At 47.3% G+C, this 16,535-nt stretch overlaps 1 protein-coding gene across 1 annotated transcript in view; it reads right to left on the minus strand.

Annotated features, from left to right (window-relative positions):
• stab1 (stabilin 1) overlaps positions 1-16,535 on the minus strand; it is a 324,671-nt gene that overhangs the window by 241,106 nt on the left and 67,030 nt on the right. The window contains exons 12-13 of the mRNA XM_038812582.1: positions 7,714-7,845; positions 3,968-4,096 (exon numbers count right to left, since the gene is read on the minus strand). Of these exons, the coding sequence (XP_038668510.1) occupies positions 3,968-4,096; positions 7,714-7,845 (261 nt within the window). The remainder of the gene's footprint in view (positions 1-3,967; positions 4,097-7,713; positions 7,846-16,535) is intronic.

Below are 16,535 nucleotides of genomic sequence, written 5' to 3' on the forward strand. Positions count from 1 at the left end.
ATTTCATATGAATGAATTAGTACACTAATATCATACATTGATTTGAAGACCTAAGTCAACTTCATTTTTGTCCTGGTATACTTTTATTATGATGTAATAGGATTGAATTCCTACAGTGCAGAAGGAGGCCATTCGGCCCATCGAGTCTACACTGAGCCTCTGAAAGAGCACCCATACCATGCCCACTCCCCTGCCCTATCATCGTAACCCCATCTAACCTGCACATCCCTGGACAATATGGGGCAATTTATCATGGCCAATCAACCTAACCTGCACAACTTTGGACTGTGGGAGGAAACCAGAGCACCCAGAGGGAATCCACGCAGACACGAAGAGAAAGTGCAAACTCCACACAGTCATCCAAGGCCAGAATTAAAACCGGCTCCCTTGCGCTGTGAAGCAGCAGTGCTAAGCACTGTGCCACCCCATAGAATTCCTACAATGCAGAAGGTGGCCATTCGGCCCACCAATTCCACACCGACCCTTCTAAAGATTACCCTACCAAGGTCCAATCTGCCGCCCTATTCCTGTAACCTCACCCTGAGGGGCAATGGCCAACCTACCTAACCGGCACATCTTTGGACTGCGGAAGGAAACCGGAGCACCCGGAGAAAACCCACACAGACATGGGGAGAATGTGCAAATTTCACACAGACAGTCACCCGAGATCGGAATCGGCCCGGGGAACCTGGCGATGTGAGGCAGCAGTGCTAACCACTGTGCCACCATGCCAGCCCGTCTTTGTTTTTCCTCAAACTTCCATTTTGTATACATATGGAGTGTTGTTTGATATTCTATAATCTGGGTGTCCCATCCCCAATCTCAAACTAACTCTAACAGAGTCAGCTTCACTGCTACACCTCAAGGGCAACAGAGAATGGGCAATAAACACCAGTCTCAATGATGCCTGCATTATCAAAAATAACAAAACAGGTGCCGAATTCTCTGGTCGTTGTGATTAATTATTCCCACCGGCAGTGCACCAGCAGGTTTCCAGGCAGCATGGGTGGTTACAATAGGAAATTCCATTGACAAGCGGCAGGAAGATAGAATTCTGCCACCAGCAAATGAAATGAAATGAATGAAATGAAAATGGTGCACGGCCGAGAAACACGCAGCTGGGGATCGGAGAAGCCCACCCATGATCTATCTCGTGACAGTGGTTGAATGATTTTCAAGGACTGTGTAGCATGTATCCCTGCCTATGTGACTACTGTCCAGGGAAACCATCCTCACTACACAGGATGTTGCTCTGCTCCCAGGTAATGAGCAGGCAATTTAACAAAGTGCTATCATGGAGAAGGTGTGGCTCCCATTGAATCGATAACATGAAATATCTGTCAGCTGAGCCAGCATTGAATGGTCAATGATCTTTGCCTTCCTTCAAACAGGTTCACATGTAGACTCAGTGTGTTGAACCTGTACCAGTCCTAATCAGTTCATACAACCTTCATTCCTCTATAATACTGTATAAAATGTCTCTCTGTGGGTGGCCTGCTGGTGCTCTGCTGGTCTTGTGAATAGTGTACCAGAATGTGGGACATGATTCCCGTTTGAAAGACTGCGGGTGCAATTCAGAGGACATGGCACCTGCAGCGCCAAGAAACATGGCACTATTCAACTGCTCTTTGCCATTTCTTTATATCTCGGGGAGTTTTCTCCGCTGAGGCTTCACTTTGAGGGATTTTGGAAAGCTGCCCCAGTCTGTTCCCCGCCCCCCCTTTCATCCCCCTCCCCATGTTTTTGCCCCTTCCCCCTCAACTGTGCAAACTTGGGTGGTCCCCAGGGACCCTCCTACTGCATCCCCCCTCCTTTATTTGGCATGCCCCCCCCCCCCCCCCCCCCCCGGTACCTTCCCCTGGCAGTGCCAACCTGGCACCCTTGAACTGCCAGCCTGGCACTCTGGCAGTGGCCCTGCCAGCCAGGATGGCACTGCCGGTACCAGAGGGAGAGTCAAGGTGCTTCCTTGCCCTGTCCCCAATCACCAAGGGGTCTCCCATGGCCCATAGGATGTCCCCCAGGAGCTGTTGTGCCTGGTTCACATTTGTGCGGACTAGTATCAAATGGCACCCTGGCAACGTCTCCAAGGCACGCCCGTATGGCTCATTTAAATATGCTGATCACGATCACGCCCTGTGAGGGCTCAATCCGGATCGCAACATCTCACGAGATTCCATTGAATCTTGCGAGAGGTCTCTTTCTCCCGAGAGTCAATGGCCTCATCTCAACACCGAACCAGGCGCGGTGATGCCGCTGAATCACGCTCCACGTGTTGAAGCCGGGACTGAATTGTGTGTGGTTCGCATTCCCGTTGGGAGCGCTATTTGGTAACAGAGTCAGGACTACTAATGGGCCAGCACTCCAACGGCATTAATTCAGAGCAATTCCTGGCCCAGCAGCATTCTAACCACTGGAGCCGGAGTTACATGGCAGCTGGAGCCATTTTTAAGCGCTCCACATACTACCCTCACTGCAGCCACCAAGATGGCTCACAGAAGGCCTGTCACCCCGAATTCGGGAGTTCAAGGTGGACCCACAGCTCCATGTAAGTGAGGAGAGGAGGGACACGCTCTCCCAGGGTGGGCCGCAAGCTCAAGCCTGCCCTCCTGGACACTACCTACAGAGGCAGTCAGTGCTGCCAGTCTCACCAGGAGAAGGCAGCTAGATAGCTGGTGAGCCTGAGGGGTGGGGCTCACGAGTGAAGCCTCTGCCCTGATTGGGGCAGAGAACCAGGGAGGGCTCCAAAGGCCATGGTGCAGGTATCCTCTGGTTGGAGTGAGCTCTGCTGATCCCCTGCTTCCACTGCAGTGGGGCAGCACTTTTGTGGAGTGTCAACACCTCGTGGGCCCCTGACTGAGCTTGGACATGGCCATCCCGTTTGATGATACAGCTGGGGTATGAGGGTGTCCAGAGGGGCTGCCTGGGTGGGCTCCCAGCTGACCAGGGGCCTTCTGAGTATTTAAAGGATAAAGGTAACATTCAGCAGTGTGAGCAATTGGGAGGCAGGAAGAAACACCAAAGGGGGTGCATTTGAAAGACAGGCTGCAGAAATGGCAGTCTGAGCCAGACCACCCCAATCCCGAGGGGTGGACCCCGAGTCCATGGACTCGGCACCAAGTCACTCCCTGTTATTGTCCACATCCTGGGAATCCACACCCCAGCATGCCTGACAACTTTCAATGGTTTTTCAGTGTTTTTTTAGCCTTTCTCTCCCCCTCCGAAACCATGGCACCGAGTCCCCATTTGTAGTAATTCGCACCCACTTGTCGAGATTTGTATTTCCGAGTCGCGAGGGCAGAGAATCCAGCCCGTGGTTTGATAGAAAAACCATGAACATAATATTTGACAAGCATTATAATTATAGCTTGAACAATTCAAAACATAGCAATGATTTACATTGTTTATAGAATATGCTTTTTAATACACTTCCAGACATACACTTTAGTAATGAGCACTAGGTGCAAAACTATTCCACAAAGTCACATCTGTAAAACTAAATATATAGTTAAGCCATTCCCAGGGAGAGGGAAAGGTCTTCCATGCTTTTTGCGTATCAAATTTATAAACTCATTCAAAAATGATAAATTTTCACCCCTCATGCAGAGCTTGATTTGCTGGAATTATATATGCAAAGTTTTCCCATCATAAGTATAATCACACGAAGTAAACCTCAAAATATGCGGACATTTCTACCTCTCCTCAGCTCTGTAGAAGAGGCATATGGACTCAACGAGCTAACTGTTGATCTCTCCACAGATGCTGTAGTTCTCCTGAGCTTTTCCAGCATTCCCTGTTTTATTTCAGATTATGCCATCTCGAACATTTGGGCAATAGATAGATTTATTCCCAAAGATAGAAGCCAGGGAAAGATTTGTGCAAAGTGGGTAAGAAATCAGCCAAAAAGGAGAAAGTAAATGAAAATGAATTAGTTTAATACACAATAATATATATTTAATTTGAGACTTACATGTGGATTTCCCAGATTTTCAATATTTCCATATAAAAACTGGTCAATCGTGTGAATGATGCCATTCGATGCTGCTTTGTTGCCCCTCACAATGTTGTACGTTTTGTTTTGAAAGAGAAGCTGAAAGTGCTTTGCACAGACAAATGAGGAAGTAACATTAGTTAGCAGATTGGTTCCTCCAATTGTACACCTTGAGGTTTCTAATCACTACATTAATATAAAGACACAGCTAAAGACAGCAATCTAATATTGTGTTACTCTGCTGTACAACTGTTCAGATATGGACACGGGGGTCTATGGGGGTGATTTTCAGCACACGATCGCTGTCCGAGAGAACAGCGATGCTGGCGGAAAATCCAGAGAGAATCAGGAAACCCGATTCTCTCCGGAGGGATCACGTTTTCCGATTTTCCCCACCCCTCTCTGGCAATGTTACGAGGTTCATGACCACAAAGGACGGGAACTTCTTTGAAATGAATTATGATAAGTTATAATATTATTAAGCCCCCCCCCCCCTCCAACCTGGTCGCCCTCGCATTAAATATCCATATTCAGCGAGGTTTACAACAGCTTTTTAATGAGTGGAACAGTCGTGGGGATCCAAACGTAAGAACAGTCGTGGCGTTCCAAACGTAGGGGCTGGTTTAGCACAGTGGGCTAAACAGCTGGCATGTAATGCACAACAAGGCCAGCAGCGCGGGTTCGATTCCCGTACCGGCCTCCCTGAACAGGCGCCGGAATGTGGCGACTCGGGGCTTTTCACAGTAACTTCATTGAAGCCTACTTGTGACATTAAGTGATTATTATTATTATTATTATTATTAAGTATAGCTCCCGGGGGGAGAGGGACATGCCCAGGCAGTACCCTGGCACTGGCAGTGCCGACTGGCAGTGCCAACCTGGCAATGCCAACATGTGCCAGGGGCAGTGTCCAGGGAGGGGGAGGAGGAGGGGTCCCATTTATGTGTGGTGGGCAGGTGGGGTGGAGTGGCCAATGATAGGGGAATTTGCAGGCAATGGAGGAGTGGGCAGTAAAGATGGCAGTAAGGGTGCAAGTCCAGGGGATGCGTGCCCTGGGGAAGAAATCCGGTAATACTTCAATTGTGTTGGGGTGGGGGAGCCCCTGATGATTGTCGGGGGGGGGGGGGGGGGGGGCAGGGGGGGAATGCTTCTCTAAGGGTGGAGGGAAAGCCCCTGATACCTGTGTGATATTGGTGGGATGGCGGGGGGCGGGGGGGGGGGGGATTAACACTTCAGTTCTGATTGGGTCACCCTTTAAAGATGGCACCCTGCTCTCTGTGGAGCTGGGTACCAACTCCATCAGGCCCCACCCTGCCAGAGTGACAGGGTAACTTCGCTCAGCCATTTGTTTCTTTATGAGGCCCAAGATCTGAAGTGAAAACTGGTCTGTGCAACCGGACAGCTACACACCGGTTTTCAGTCTGTGCCTGACACTTTGAGGAAATATAAGATTCCGCCCAAGTATCATAGAATGAAAAGGTATTGGAGTATAGGAACATGAAGGAGTGACACAATAGTTTATGCATTTAAGTTGAAATCCTGTTATTTTAATGGATGGACAGTATCACTAAAATGACACAGGCAGGAACTTGATGAGAATGTGTTAACTAGTACAGTATAGAGCAAAGAGATATTTCATCCCATTGACTTCATTATTGGAGTCTAGCTGGTGTAATTTGATAATGGAGATGGCATGTTATAGCTCTATGTCCATAATTCACCTCATGCACATGAAGAATCTCCGGTTGGGTGGGCTAAAGGATTCCAGTACCTATGGAATCATAGCACATCAAATCCACTCAGCACTCTAAAGAGGGAGAAGGTTGGTCTTGACAGGGTGCACAATAGACATGGCAGTGTAGAATATATATATTTAAAATCACTATGACTGACCTTGAACCAAATGGTATTGCATGTGCTGATACTTTTGATCTAATCTCAGCAACAACCTCAAGAGGTTCTTCTCAAAAACAATCATGAACCAATTCAGGAGTGATAACCCACAGTGCATAACATACAATAAGCTGTAAATTGTTTGAATTATATAAAAACATATCAACATAGAAGCTCTTATAAAATGGTCTCATATAAAACTTTACTCAAATCTCCTCCAATTAAGGTACTCAGACACTTTAGTAAAGGATCTCAAAGAACTGATTCAGATATCTGCACCTGCACTCAACTGTACAAATCTACCCTAATCAATTATCACAATACATTGGGAAAGGGACTAAGGACTTTGATATTTCTTAATTAACTGCAGCTCAGTGGAAAGAATTGAAAGCACGGCCAATGTTTTTTACATTTTCTTGTCATATCATTTTGTTTGATTGTAAATTATTATCTATCTCCGATGTCTAGTCTTGTTATCTCCATTGCTGAGATGATAGCTTGGATTTTCATCCTGAGGGCAGGTAGGAGGGGTCAGGAACATTCCCCACTCGGCTCACCTGCCTCGCAAGAAAGTACCTGCAAAAGCGGCATCTTCATTGCTCGGGGGGCAGGTGTGGGCTGGAGTCACGCTAGCCAACCCAGGAAGAGGTGCAAAGGCAACCACAGAGGTTCCTGGGAGTGGAGGCCAGCTGTTTAAAAGGCCGGCCTTGATACTGGGAACTTGTCCCAGCTGAAAAAAAAGACCCTCCAGCCCTCACCTTTCACACCCCGTCACCCTCCAAACACTCTACATGCCTCATCCATGCCACCTAACGCCCCCATACCCTTTATGTCCCTCACGCCCCATGCTAAGTTCTACCCTTCCACCCACCCCCATGGCTCTTTTTATGGATTTTTCTTTGTACATTCCAACTTATACTATAGGGTTCATTGGTTCTACAAAGTGTATAGTGGATCAATGGGAGCATGTGGAGCCAAATGGAGTGGTTGGAAGGGCAGAGCTTGGCATAGGACACACGAGGGAACATAGGGAACAGGTGGAAGGGCAGAGCTAGGTATAGAGGGTATGAGCGGTCTGGAAGGGGGGGAGGGGTGGGGAGGGGTGCTGAATTGGGGATCACACCTGCCATAGGTTGTATGTTATGTATTATGGGCTATCGTTCCTGGATTGGTTCATGATCGTTTTTTTGAGAAACCTCTTGAGATTATTTCTGCAGTTAGAACTGAACCAGGAGGGGACCTTTGGAAATTACTCTTTAAAAGTTCCCCTCATGCACACAAGGGTTCATGACTACTCCAAGGGGCCATAAACCACAACTCTTTAAAAACCTGGCCCGACACCATGAAAGTTGCGAATGAGTAGGAGATACCTACCTCCGCAATGGAACCAGCCAGGTTGGGAGTGCCAGATGGGGGCCTTTGACAGGAACAAGCTTCCACCCTTTGGAGGCACCTCCAAAAATCACAACAGCTCGTGAATGGCGTTGGGAATCCCAGAATCAGGACCTGCCCACCATTTCCTGAGTCAATCTGACGCAGTGAAAATCTAGGCCGGTGAAGGAGAACCCAGGCTGCTGTCAATTACATCAGCAGCTGAGGGAAAATAATTACTGGAGATTGTCAATGGTGACTGTCTCTTGGAGTGTCTCCTCATTCATCAGACGATGAGTGCAAAATCGAGCTTACATGTCCTGCTTTTGCATTTTAAAATAATTAATCATACAGTTGCCATCCAACAGGGAAATATTTCATTTTTTAAAACACATGCAGCTATTCCTGTGATAAGCCAAAATTACAATATTCAAAATGAAAGATTGTACCATAAATGCTACCTTATCTTTCTTGTTCACTTCAACTGGATCACCAGCCAATGTTTCAAAGATCGTGTTATTTTCAAAGTCCTCCAGTAGTAGAGTACCAGGTATAATGTGCTGTTTGCATGAAAACCTGTTTGTTTCAATTACCTTTGTTGGGAAACAACACAAGTTAGAAAATGAAAATACTATCAAACTAGAACCTATCAAGTTTGATACCTGGTAACATCAATGGTATGTTTTTATATTTTTGGCCCTGTATAAAAAAATAATTTTTACGGGATTTGGACGTTGCTGGTTAGGCCCGTATTTATTTCCCATCTCTAATTGCCCTTCAGAACGTGGGGGTGAGTTGCCTTCTTGAACCGCTGCAGTCCCTGAGGTACAGTTGCACCCATAGTGATGCTAGGCAGTTCCAGGATTTTGACCCAGCAACAGTGGAGGAAAGGCAATACATTTCCAAGTTGGGGTGGTGAATTGATTTGGAGGGGATCCTCCAGATGGTGGAGTTCCCAGGTATCTGCCAAGGTGGCACTACCATGCATGCAGGAGCACACCTACGGTGTCAGGATGGCAGTGTCATGCTGCCTGGATGCCAGGGTGGCTCTGCCAAGGGCTAGACCTGAGGGGGGCCATGCCCATGAAAGGAGGGGTGAGGGAGGATATGAAGGGTGGGGGTGGGAGGTAAAGAGTGGGTATGAAGGGCCCTCTAGAAGGTTGGTGGGAGGAAGGTTGGGGGTCCTGAAAGGAGAAGGGGCCCAAAGAGGGCATGGGAAGATCTGAAAAGGGAGGGCCCTCAGCAACTCCATAGCGGAGTGTCCTCACTTGGGGAGGTGTGGGTTAATGCCCATGTGTGTGTGGAAGCTGACATTACGCATGGGTGGGGGTTGTGGGGACCCTCAAATACAAATACAGCACAGGAACAGGCCCGTTGGCCCCCACAGGCCTGTACCAGTCATGATACCACCTTTGACAAAACCCTCAGCACTTCCTTGTGCCGTATCTCTCTATACCCATCCTATCCATATGTTTGTCGAGATGCTTTTTAAATGCCGTTCATGTATCTGCTTCCACAAACTCCCCTGGCGATGCGTTCCAGACACTCACCACCCTCTGCGTAAAAAACCTGCCTCGCACTTCTCCTCTAAACTTTGCCCCACGGACCTTAAACCTATGCTCCCTGATGACTGACCCCTCCACCCTGCGAGAGAGTGCCTGCTCATCCACTCGATCCATGCCCATCATAATCTTGTAGACCTCTATCAGGTCACCCCTCAACCTCCATCTTTCTAATGAAAATAGTCCCAGTCTACCCCGCCTCTTCACAAAGCTAACACCCTCCAGACCAGGCAACATTCTGGTAAATATCCTCTGCACTTTCTCCAAAGTTTGCCTCCACATCCTTCTGGTAGTGTGGCGACCAGAATTGTGCGCAATATTCCAAATGCGGCCTTACCAAGGTTCTATACAACTGTAGTATAACTTGCCAATTTTTACACTCAATGCCCCATACAATGAAGGCAAGCATTCCATATGCCATTTCTTTGCCCAAGTCTCCAATCTATCTATGTCCTGCTGTATCTTCTGACAATCCTCAACACTATCTGCCACTCCACCAACCTTGGTGTCATCCGCGAACTTACTAATCAGACTGGCTACATTTTCCTCCAAATCGTTTATGTACAACCCTGATCAATAAGGGGATCAGGGGTTATGGGGAGAAGGCAGGAGAATGGGGATGAGAAAATATCAGCCATGATTGAATGGCGGAGCAAACTCGATGGGCCGAGTGGCCTAATTCTGCTCCTATGTCTTATGATCTTATGGTCTTATGGTCTAACTTTCTAGAGGCCACTTCACAGACGCCCACGCACAGATCCCTGTGGAACACACTAGTCACCACCTTCCATTCAGAAAAACACCCTTCTACTGCTACCCTTTGCCTTCTGTGAGCGAGCCAGTCTTGGGGAGTTTCTCTCCAGGGTAGCCCACATTTAGGGCATGATCGAATGGCCATGTTGCGCCTGAAAAGCAGTGTGCCCTGGCGCAACATGGCTGCTAGAAGCCAAGAGACCACGCTCCAGGATCTACCCGGCTGACAACGCCTCGCAAGATCTAACTTTTTGGCAAATCTGCATATTAGAGCGAAACAGCTAGTCTCACTCCAATATGCAGCTAGTCTCACTCCAATATGCAGCTAGTCTCACTCCAATATGCAGCTAGTCTCACTCCAATATGCAGCTAGTCTCACTCCAATATGCAGCTAGTCTCACTCCAATATGCAGCGAGTCTCACTCCAATATGCAGCGAGTCTCACTCCAATATGCAGCGAGTCTCACTCCAATATGCAGCGAGTCTCACTCCAATATGCAGCGAGTCTCACTCCAATATGCAGCGAGTCTCACTCCAATATGCAGCGAGTCTCACTCCAATATGCAGCGAGTCTCACTCCAATATGCAGCTAGTCTCACTCCAATATGCAGCGAGTCTCACTCCAATATGCAGCGAGTCTCACTCCAATATGCAGCGAGTCTCACTCCAATATGCAGATAGTCTCACTCCAATATGCAGCTAGTCTCACTCCAATATGCAGCGAGTCTCACTCCAATATGCAGCTAGTCTCACTCCAATATGCAGCTAGTCTCACTCCAATATGCAGCTAGTCTCACTCCAATATGCAGCTAGTCTCACTCCAATATGCAGCTAGTCTCACTCCAATATGCAGCTAGTCTCACTCCAATATGCAGCTAGTCTCACTCCAATATGCAGCTAGTCTCACTCCAATATGCAGCTAGTCTCACTCCAATATGCAGTTTCCCAAGATGTTGTGATTCATGCCCTTTGCCTCGGAGACCTCGGGCGGGCGCTGTTCAGTACTGGTCTCCGCAAACGGGGACTAGGCAGGTCAGCAGTTGTGGGCGCCTCCCTGGTGATCGGAGGCCCCAGGTGTATGTCCTTTGGATGAGTGGTACCCTATCACAGCTGGTACCACCCGGGCACCCTGGCACCTCCAACCTGGCAGCCTAGCAGGGCCAGCCAAAGTGCCAAGCTGGGAATTTTCACGTGACAGCGACCGGGCCAGGGGTGCTCTGAGTGGGTGCTTGGGGGGGCTCAGGGACCCCTTCTTAGTGAGTTGGAGCTTGGCTGGGTTGGGGGCTCCATAGATCGGACGTTATTTAAAAATAGTGTCCCGATTTCTTTCTATACTGAGGAGCTGCGGTGAGTGGAGCATCTCAGTGCAGAAAACGGGGCTATGTGATGCCCCCTAACTAACGCGAGTGGCGTTTGATAACGTTGTATTTCTTGGCATTGCAAGCGCCGGAAAACACACGGCTAAACGCAATTGCTGTGGGATTGTTCCCATTGAGTTAAATCACACCCTTAGAATTACTTTCATCACTGGGGAGCTGTACTCAGTGGCCAGACCGGCTCCTCAGAGATCGAGCCACTATTTTGAAAGGGTTCCCTAATCTCTAAGTGTGCTTGAGGGTCCCCACACACATGGGAAATGTCACCCACGCATACACATGGGCAGTACCTCACAACCCCCACACCTCCTTTGAGCCAAACACCCACCCCCCCCACCCATCTGATCAATCCCCAGGATCCCCACTCATCGCTCCCCCAACCTTCCGGAGGCCCCTTCAAACTCGCCCTGCATCCACCCCCATCTTTCATACCCCCCTCCACCCTCCTTTCATGGGCATAGCCTCCCTTGGGCCTGGCCCTTGGCACTGTCACCTAACACCCAACACTGCTCCTGCCAGCTTGGCAGTGCCAAACAGCATCCTGGCAGTCGAAAGGTGGGAGCGTCAAGGTGCCTTCTTGCCAGGGGGAAGGTCAGGGGGCCTGTCTGTCTGTCCCTCACTTGCCAGGGGCCTCCAATGGCCTGGGAGACCTCCCCCACGCCCGGGTGCCATTCGTGTGGACCTGTATTAATAGTGCCTGTCTGGGGCCTCCCTGGGGAGGTTGGTAGATGCCAGGAGCCAGTTAAATCCGGGCCAGTACACTTAAGCGTGGTAAACTTGGTCCCATCCATTGTGGGCGGGATCCTGATCACAACGGCTCGTGAAATCTGGTTAGATCTCACGAGGCATACCAGATGTCGGGAAGCCCGAGGAGACCTCTTCCACCATCTACCGATCGCGTCGCATCCCCGTTTGGGGGCAACACGGCCAGTAGCACACACCCTCTCTGTGGGCTAGTCTGGAGAGAAACTCCCCAGGGCTCACAAAGTGACTAAGTGTGGTTAGATAGCGGTGGGGAACTCACTGACATAGCCGGGAAGAAACCCCAAGCTAAACCCACCTGAAAGGATACTAAGAAACTGTTCCGTTCAATTGCTCCCCAAGAAAACACTTGCAGCTACATTTTTTTTTAAGAAAAATGTTTGAGTGAATAGTATAGAGCATTTTGGATAGATGTAAATTTAAAATAATATAAAATTCAAAAGAGACTGCCAAAAAAAAAGAAAATGCTACCAAGGCCAGTCAAAGACTAGGAAACCTATGGCAAGTAACTCACCTCCTGACCCCTCCCAAAGCATGTTCATCATCTACAAGGCACAAGTCAGGAATGCAATGGAATACTCTCCACTTGCCTGGATGAGTGCAGCTCCAACAACACTCTAGAAGCTCGTCACCATCCAGGACAAAGCAGGCCGCTTGATTGCTGCCCCTTCCACAAACAACCAAACCCTCCACCACCGACAAACAGAGGCAGCTGTGTGCACCATCTACAAGATGCACTGCAGTAACTCACCTTCCAAACCCACGACCACTACCATCTAGAAGGACAAGAGCAGCAGAACCCCACCACTTGGAGGTTCCCCTCCAAGTCACGCACCACTCTGACTTGGAAATATATTGCCATTTCTTCACTGTCGCTGGGGCAACATCCTGGAACTCCCGCCCTGACAGCATAGTGGGTGTATGGACAGCTGTGGTTCAAGAAGGGAACTCACCATCACCTTCTGAAGGGCAACTAGGAATGGGCAATAAATGCTGGTCTATGCTTGGGCAGCACGGTAGCATTGTGGATAGCACAATCGCTTCACAGCTCCAGGGTCCCAGGTTCGATTCCGGCTTGGGTCACTGTCTGTGCGGAGTCTGCACATCCTCCCCGTGTGTGCGTGGGTTTCCTCTGGGTGCTCCAGTTTCCTCCCACAGTCCAAAGATGTGCGGGTTAGGTGGATTGGCCATGATAAATTGCCCTTAGTGTCCAAAATTGCCCTTAGTGTTGGGTGGGGTTACTGAGTTATTGGGATAGGATGGAGGTGTTGACCTTGGGTAGGGGGTAGGGTGCTCTTTCCAAGAGCCGGTGCAGACTCGATGGGCCGAATGGCCTCCTTCTGCACTGTAAATTCTATGTAAATTCTATGTAACCAGCGATGCCTGCTTCCCGTAAATTATTATTATTTTTTTTATTGTTTGGTTGAATTGAATTAGCAGTATATAATAAACCTGGATTTGAGTACATTGGTCATGAAGTAAATTCATTTTCAAAAACTGTCCAGCCCAGGGAGCCTGGAATTTCCTTGTGCACAATGCTAGAGTCAAAGGGATATTAAAAAAGAATGATTCTATTTTTTCCATGCTTATGCCTAAAATGGAGCTTCTGGCTATTCACATGAAAATAATTTAACATTGAACAGAGTAAATGTTCCTTGAAACACCATCCATTGGAATGTGCCTTTTCAAAAAAACAAATATATGTCTCTGCCCTGAGACAAGCTTTGACGTGATTAAGTATTAATGAATGCAAATTCATAGGAATGAGTGTCAAATGGGGTGCCAAATCGAAAGTATGAAGCTTCGACAATACAGCAGGTTCTGGTTTATTTGGAAACTCCCAAGAGCACCTTGGATCCAAATAAGCCAACGGTGACTACCATCAAAAGCAGAGAGGATTCAAGATTAATTTCGCTTTCACTGATCTTTGTTTCACTGTTCAGAATCGCATTCAAAATTTAATGATTCCGTAAATGAGCTACAAATGACTTTAGAAGGCAAATATGAAATTAGATTGAAACAAGTTTCATAAGCGTGAACGAGTCTTTCAAATGAGATGGTTAAAATGTTCAAGATGTTTGATATCAAATTCCAAATTGTACAGATTACACAAATTCACTCAGAGTTTGTCAATTTCTCACTGCAGTTACTGAGTATGTCACATAGAGAAGTATGAATAAATCATGGGGGCTGATATATAAAGCTCTAAAGGCGAAGTGGGTACTGAAAGAGCATAAAAATAAATAGAATTTGGTAATACAGAACTTGAATATTGCTGAAAAGAGGGACATGTTGCCAAAGTTTTTAATCTTGCACTCATCAGGGCATATGCAAGAATGCCAAATTTCAAATGGGAGAAAAGGTGGAGTGTAAATTATTGTAATCATTAATGGATCTATGTTCAGCAATATATATAGAACATGTTGTATTGAATAGAAACTCCAGGAAGTCTTTTTTAATTTCTGTAAGACATTTGTTGGACCATGGTTGGCGTGGAGAACTGATATTTAATTAAGGAATGGAATTTTAAAACCATGGAAAGGGCACATTAAAGGTTATAGTTATGAAAAAATATATGAAAAACATTTCTTTCTGCAAGATCATAAGATCTTAAGGAGGATCCAACAGGGGTTTTCAACATTCTTTCAGGATTTGAAAATAAATATAGTGAAAGTGTGATGATCTTTGACCCAGAAGCATTACAGGAAGGAAAATGTGTAATTTCTTTAAAAGGTCTGTGGAATCTGTAATTGCTTTTAAGAACGTTTGAGAGGGATTTTTAGCAGTTTGTATTAATTGCAAAGATATCAATTGTTTGCATGACCATATTTTCAAAAGTCAAAACCGGGACACATTCATCAGCTCCTGGTAATACGTGGAGTTTCACATGAAGGGGTGATCGGGGTCTGTGTGATTGGGACCCACCTCAATGTCGCACAGAGCTGTTTCGCCCCAGCTCCCGCATTGAGTGCTTTTGCTGGGAGTTTCTCCTGTCACACAAACTCCACCATCAGTGAGCTCATGGTTGCTAAGAGACACTATCAATACTACATTTAGGAGACTGGCCCAGACAGATATCACAAGAGCTCCTGAAGAGCAAGCCTGACCTGCTGTTAATCGTCCCAGACGCCCCATTCCTGCTGCCTCTCCTTGGTTTACATTTGAGTTGCATTAGTATTTCGCTGCTGTCTTGTTGCCATTGGCATAGTCTAAATGTTGTCCAAAAAGGGAAAAACTGAAAGCCAGGATATTTGAACAATTTTGAGGAAATTGTCAGAACACTGGAATATTTAATGAAAATCCAGGACTATCCAGGCAAAACCAGGACATCTGGTCACCCTAGCACCTGTAATTTTCTTTTTATAAATTGAGAGTACTCCATTATTTTTCTCCACTTGAGGGGCAATTTCGTGTGGCCAATTCACCTACCCTGCACATCTTTGGGTTGTGGGGGTGAGACCCATGCAGACTCGGGGAGATTGTGCAAACCCCACACAGACAGTGACCGAGGGTGGGATCGAACCCGGGTCCTCAGCGCCGTGAAGCAGCAATGCTAACCACGGCGCCATCGTGCCGCCCTAGCAACTGTGATTTTATTGGATAATAAGAAATACCGATCCATGTGACCTCACAATCCTTAATCTGGGAGCAATACCAACAGGAACTTAAGAAAAAAGCCATGTGGCTGGCAGACACAAAGTAGAGACACAGATGCAAACACAAAGAGAAAGCAGACAGAGACAGAAGGAGTGACACAGAGAATTCTTGTGAAAGGAGGAAGAAAGTCGCTCTCCTGAAGAGACAGGAGCTCTTGGAGGTGCTGTGTGAGCTGGCTAAAAAGACCTGGAAAGCTATGTGAATGTCTCAAAGGTGATAAAGAACAAAGAACAATATAATACAGCACAGGAACAGGCCCTTCAGCCCTCCAAGCCTCTACCGGTCATGATACCACCATTGGCCACAGCACTCAGCACTTCCTTGTGCCGTATCCCTCTATACCCATCCTATCCATGTATCTGTCGAGATGCCTTTTGAATGTTGGTAATGTTTCTGCTTTAACAACCTTCTCTGGCAGTGTGTTTCAGGCACTCACCACCCTCTGTGTGAAAACAACCTGCCTCGCATGTCTCCTCTAAACTTTGCCTCATGGACCTTAAACCTATACCCCTTGTTGACTGACCCCTCTACCCTGGGAAAGAGTGCCTGCCCATCCACTGTATCCATGCCCCTCAGAATCTTGTAGACCTCTAACAGGTCGCCACTTAACCTCAACCATGAAAACAGTCTGAGACTATTCATCCTCTCCGCATAGCTAACACCATCCAGACCAGGCAACATCCTGGTAAACCTCCTCTGCACCCTCTCCAAAGCCTCCACATGCTTCTGCTGGTGTGGCGACCAGAAATGTGCACAATATTCCAAGTGCGGCTTTACCAAGGTTCTATACAACTGGGGTTTTCATAGTACTTCTCTGAAGCCTACTTGTGACAATAAGCGATTATTATTATTATTACTATTATTATTAACTGTAAGAGTTTTACAAATTTACTGTATATTTCCCTTCTATGTTAGACCTACCGAAATGCATTACCTCACATTTGTCCGGATTAAACTCCATTTGCCATTTCTCTGCCGAAGTCTCCAACCTATCTATGTCCTGCTGCATCCTCTAACAATCCTCAACACTATCTGCTACTCCACCAACTTTGGTGTCATCTGCGAACTTACTGATCAGACCAGCTACATTTTCCTCCAAATCGTTTATTTATACTACAAACAACAGAGGCCCCAGCACTGTATCCCTGTGGAACAGCACTGTCACAACCTTCC

This window comes from Scyliorhinus canicula, chromosome 11 (assembly GCF_902713615.1).
Source record: "Scyliorhinus canicula chromosome 11, sScyCan1.1, whole genome shotgun sequence".
Taxonomy (NCBI): Eukaryota; Metazoa; Chordata; class Chondrichthyes; order Carcharhiniformes; family Scyliorhinidae; genus Scyliorhinus; species Scyliorhinus canicula.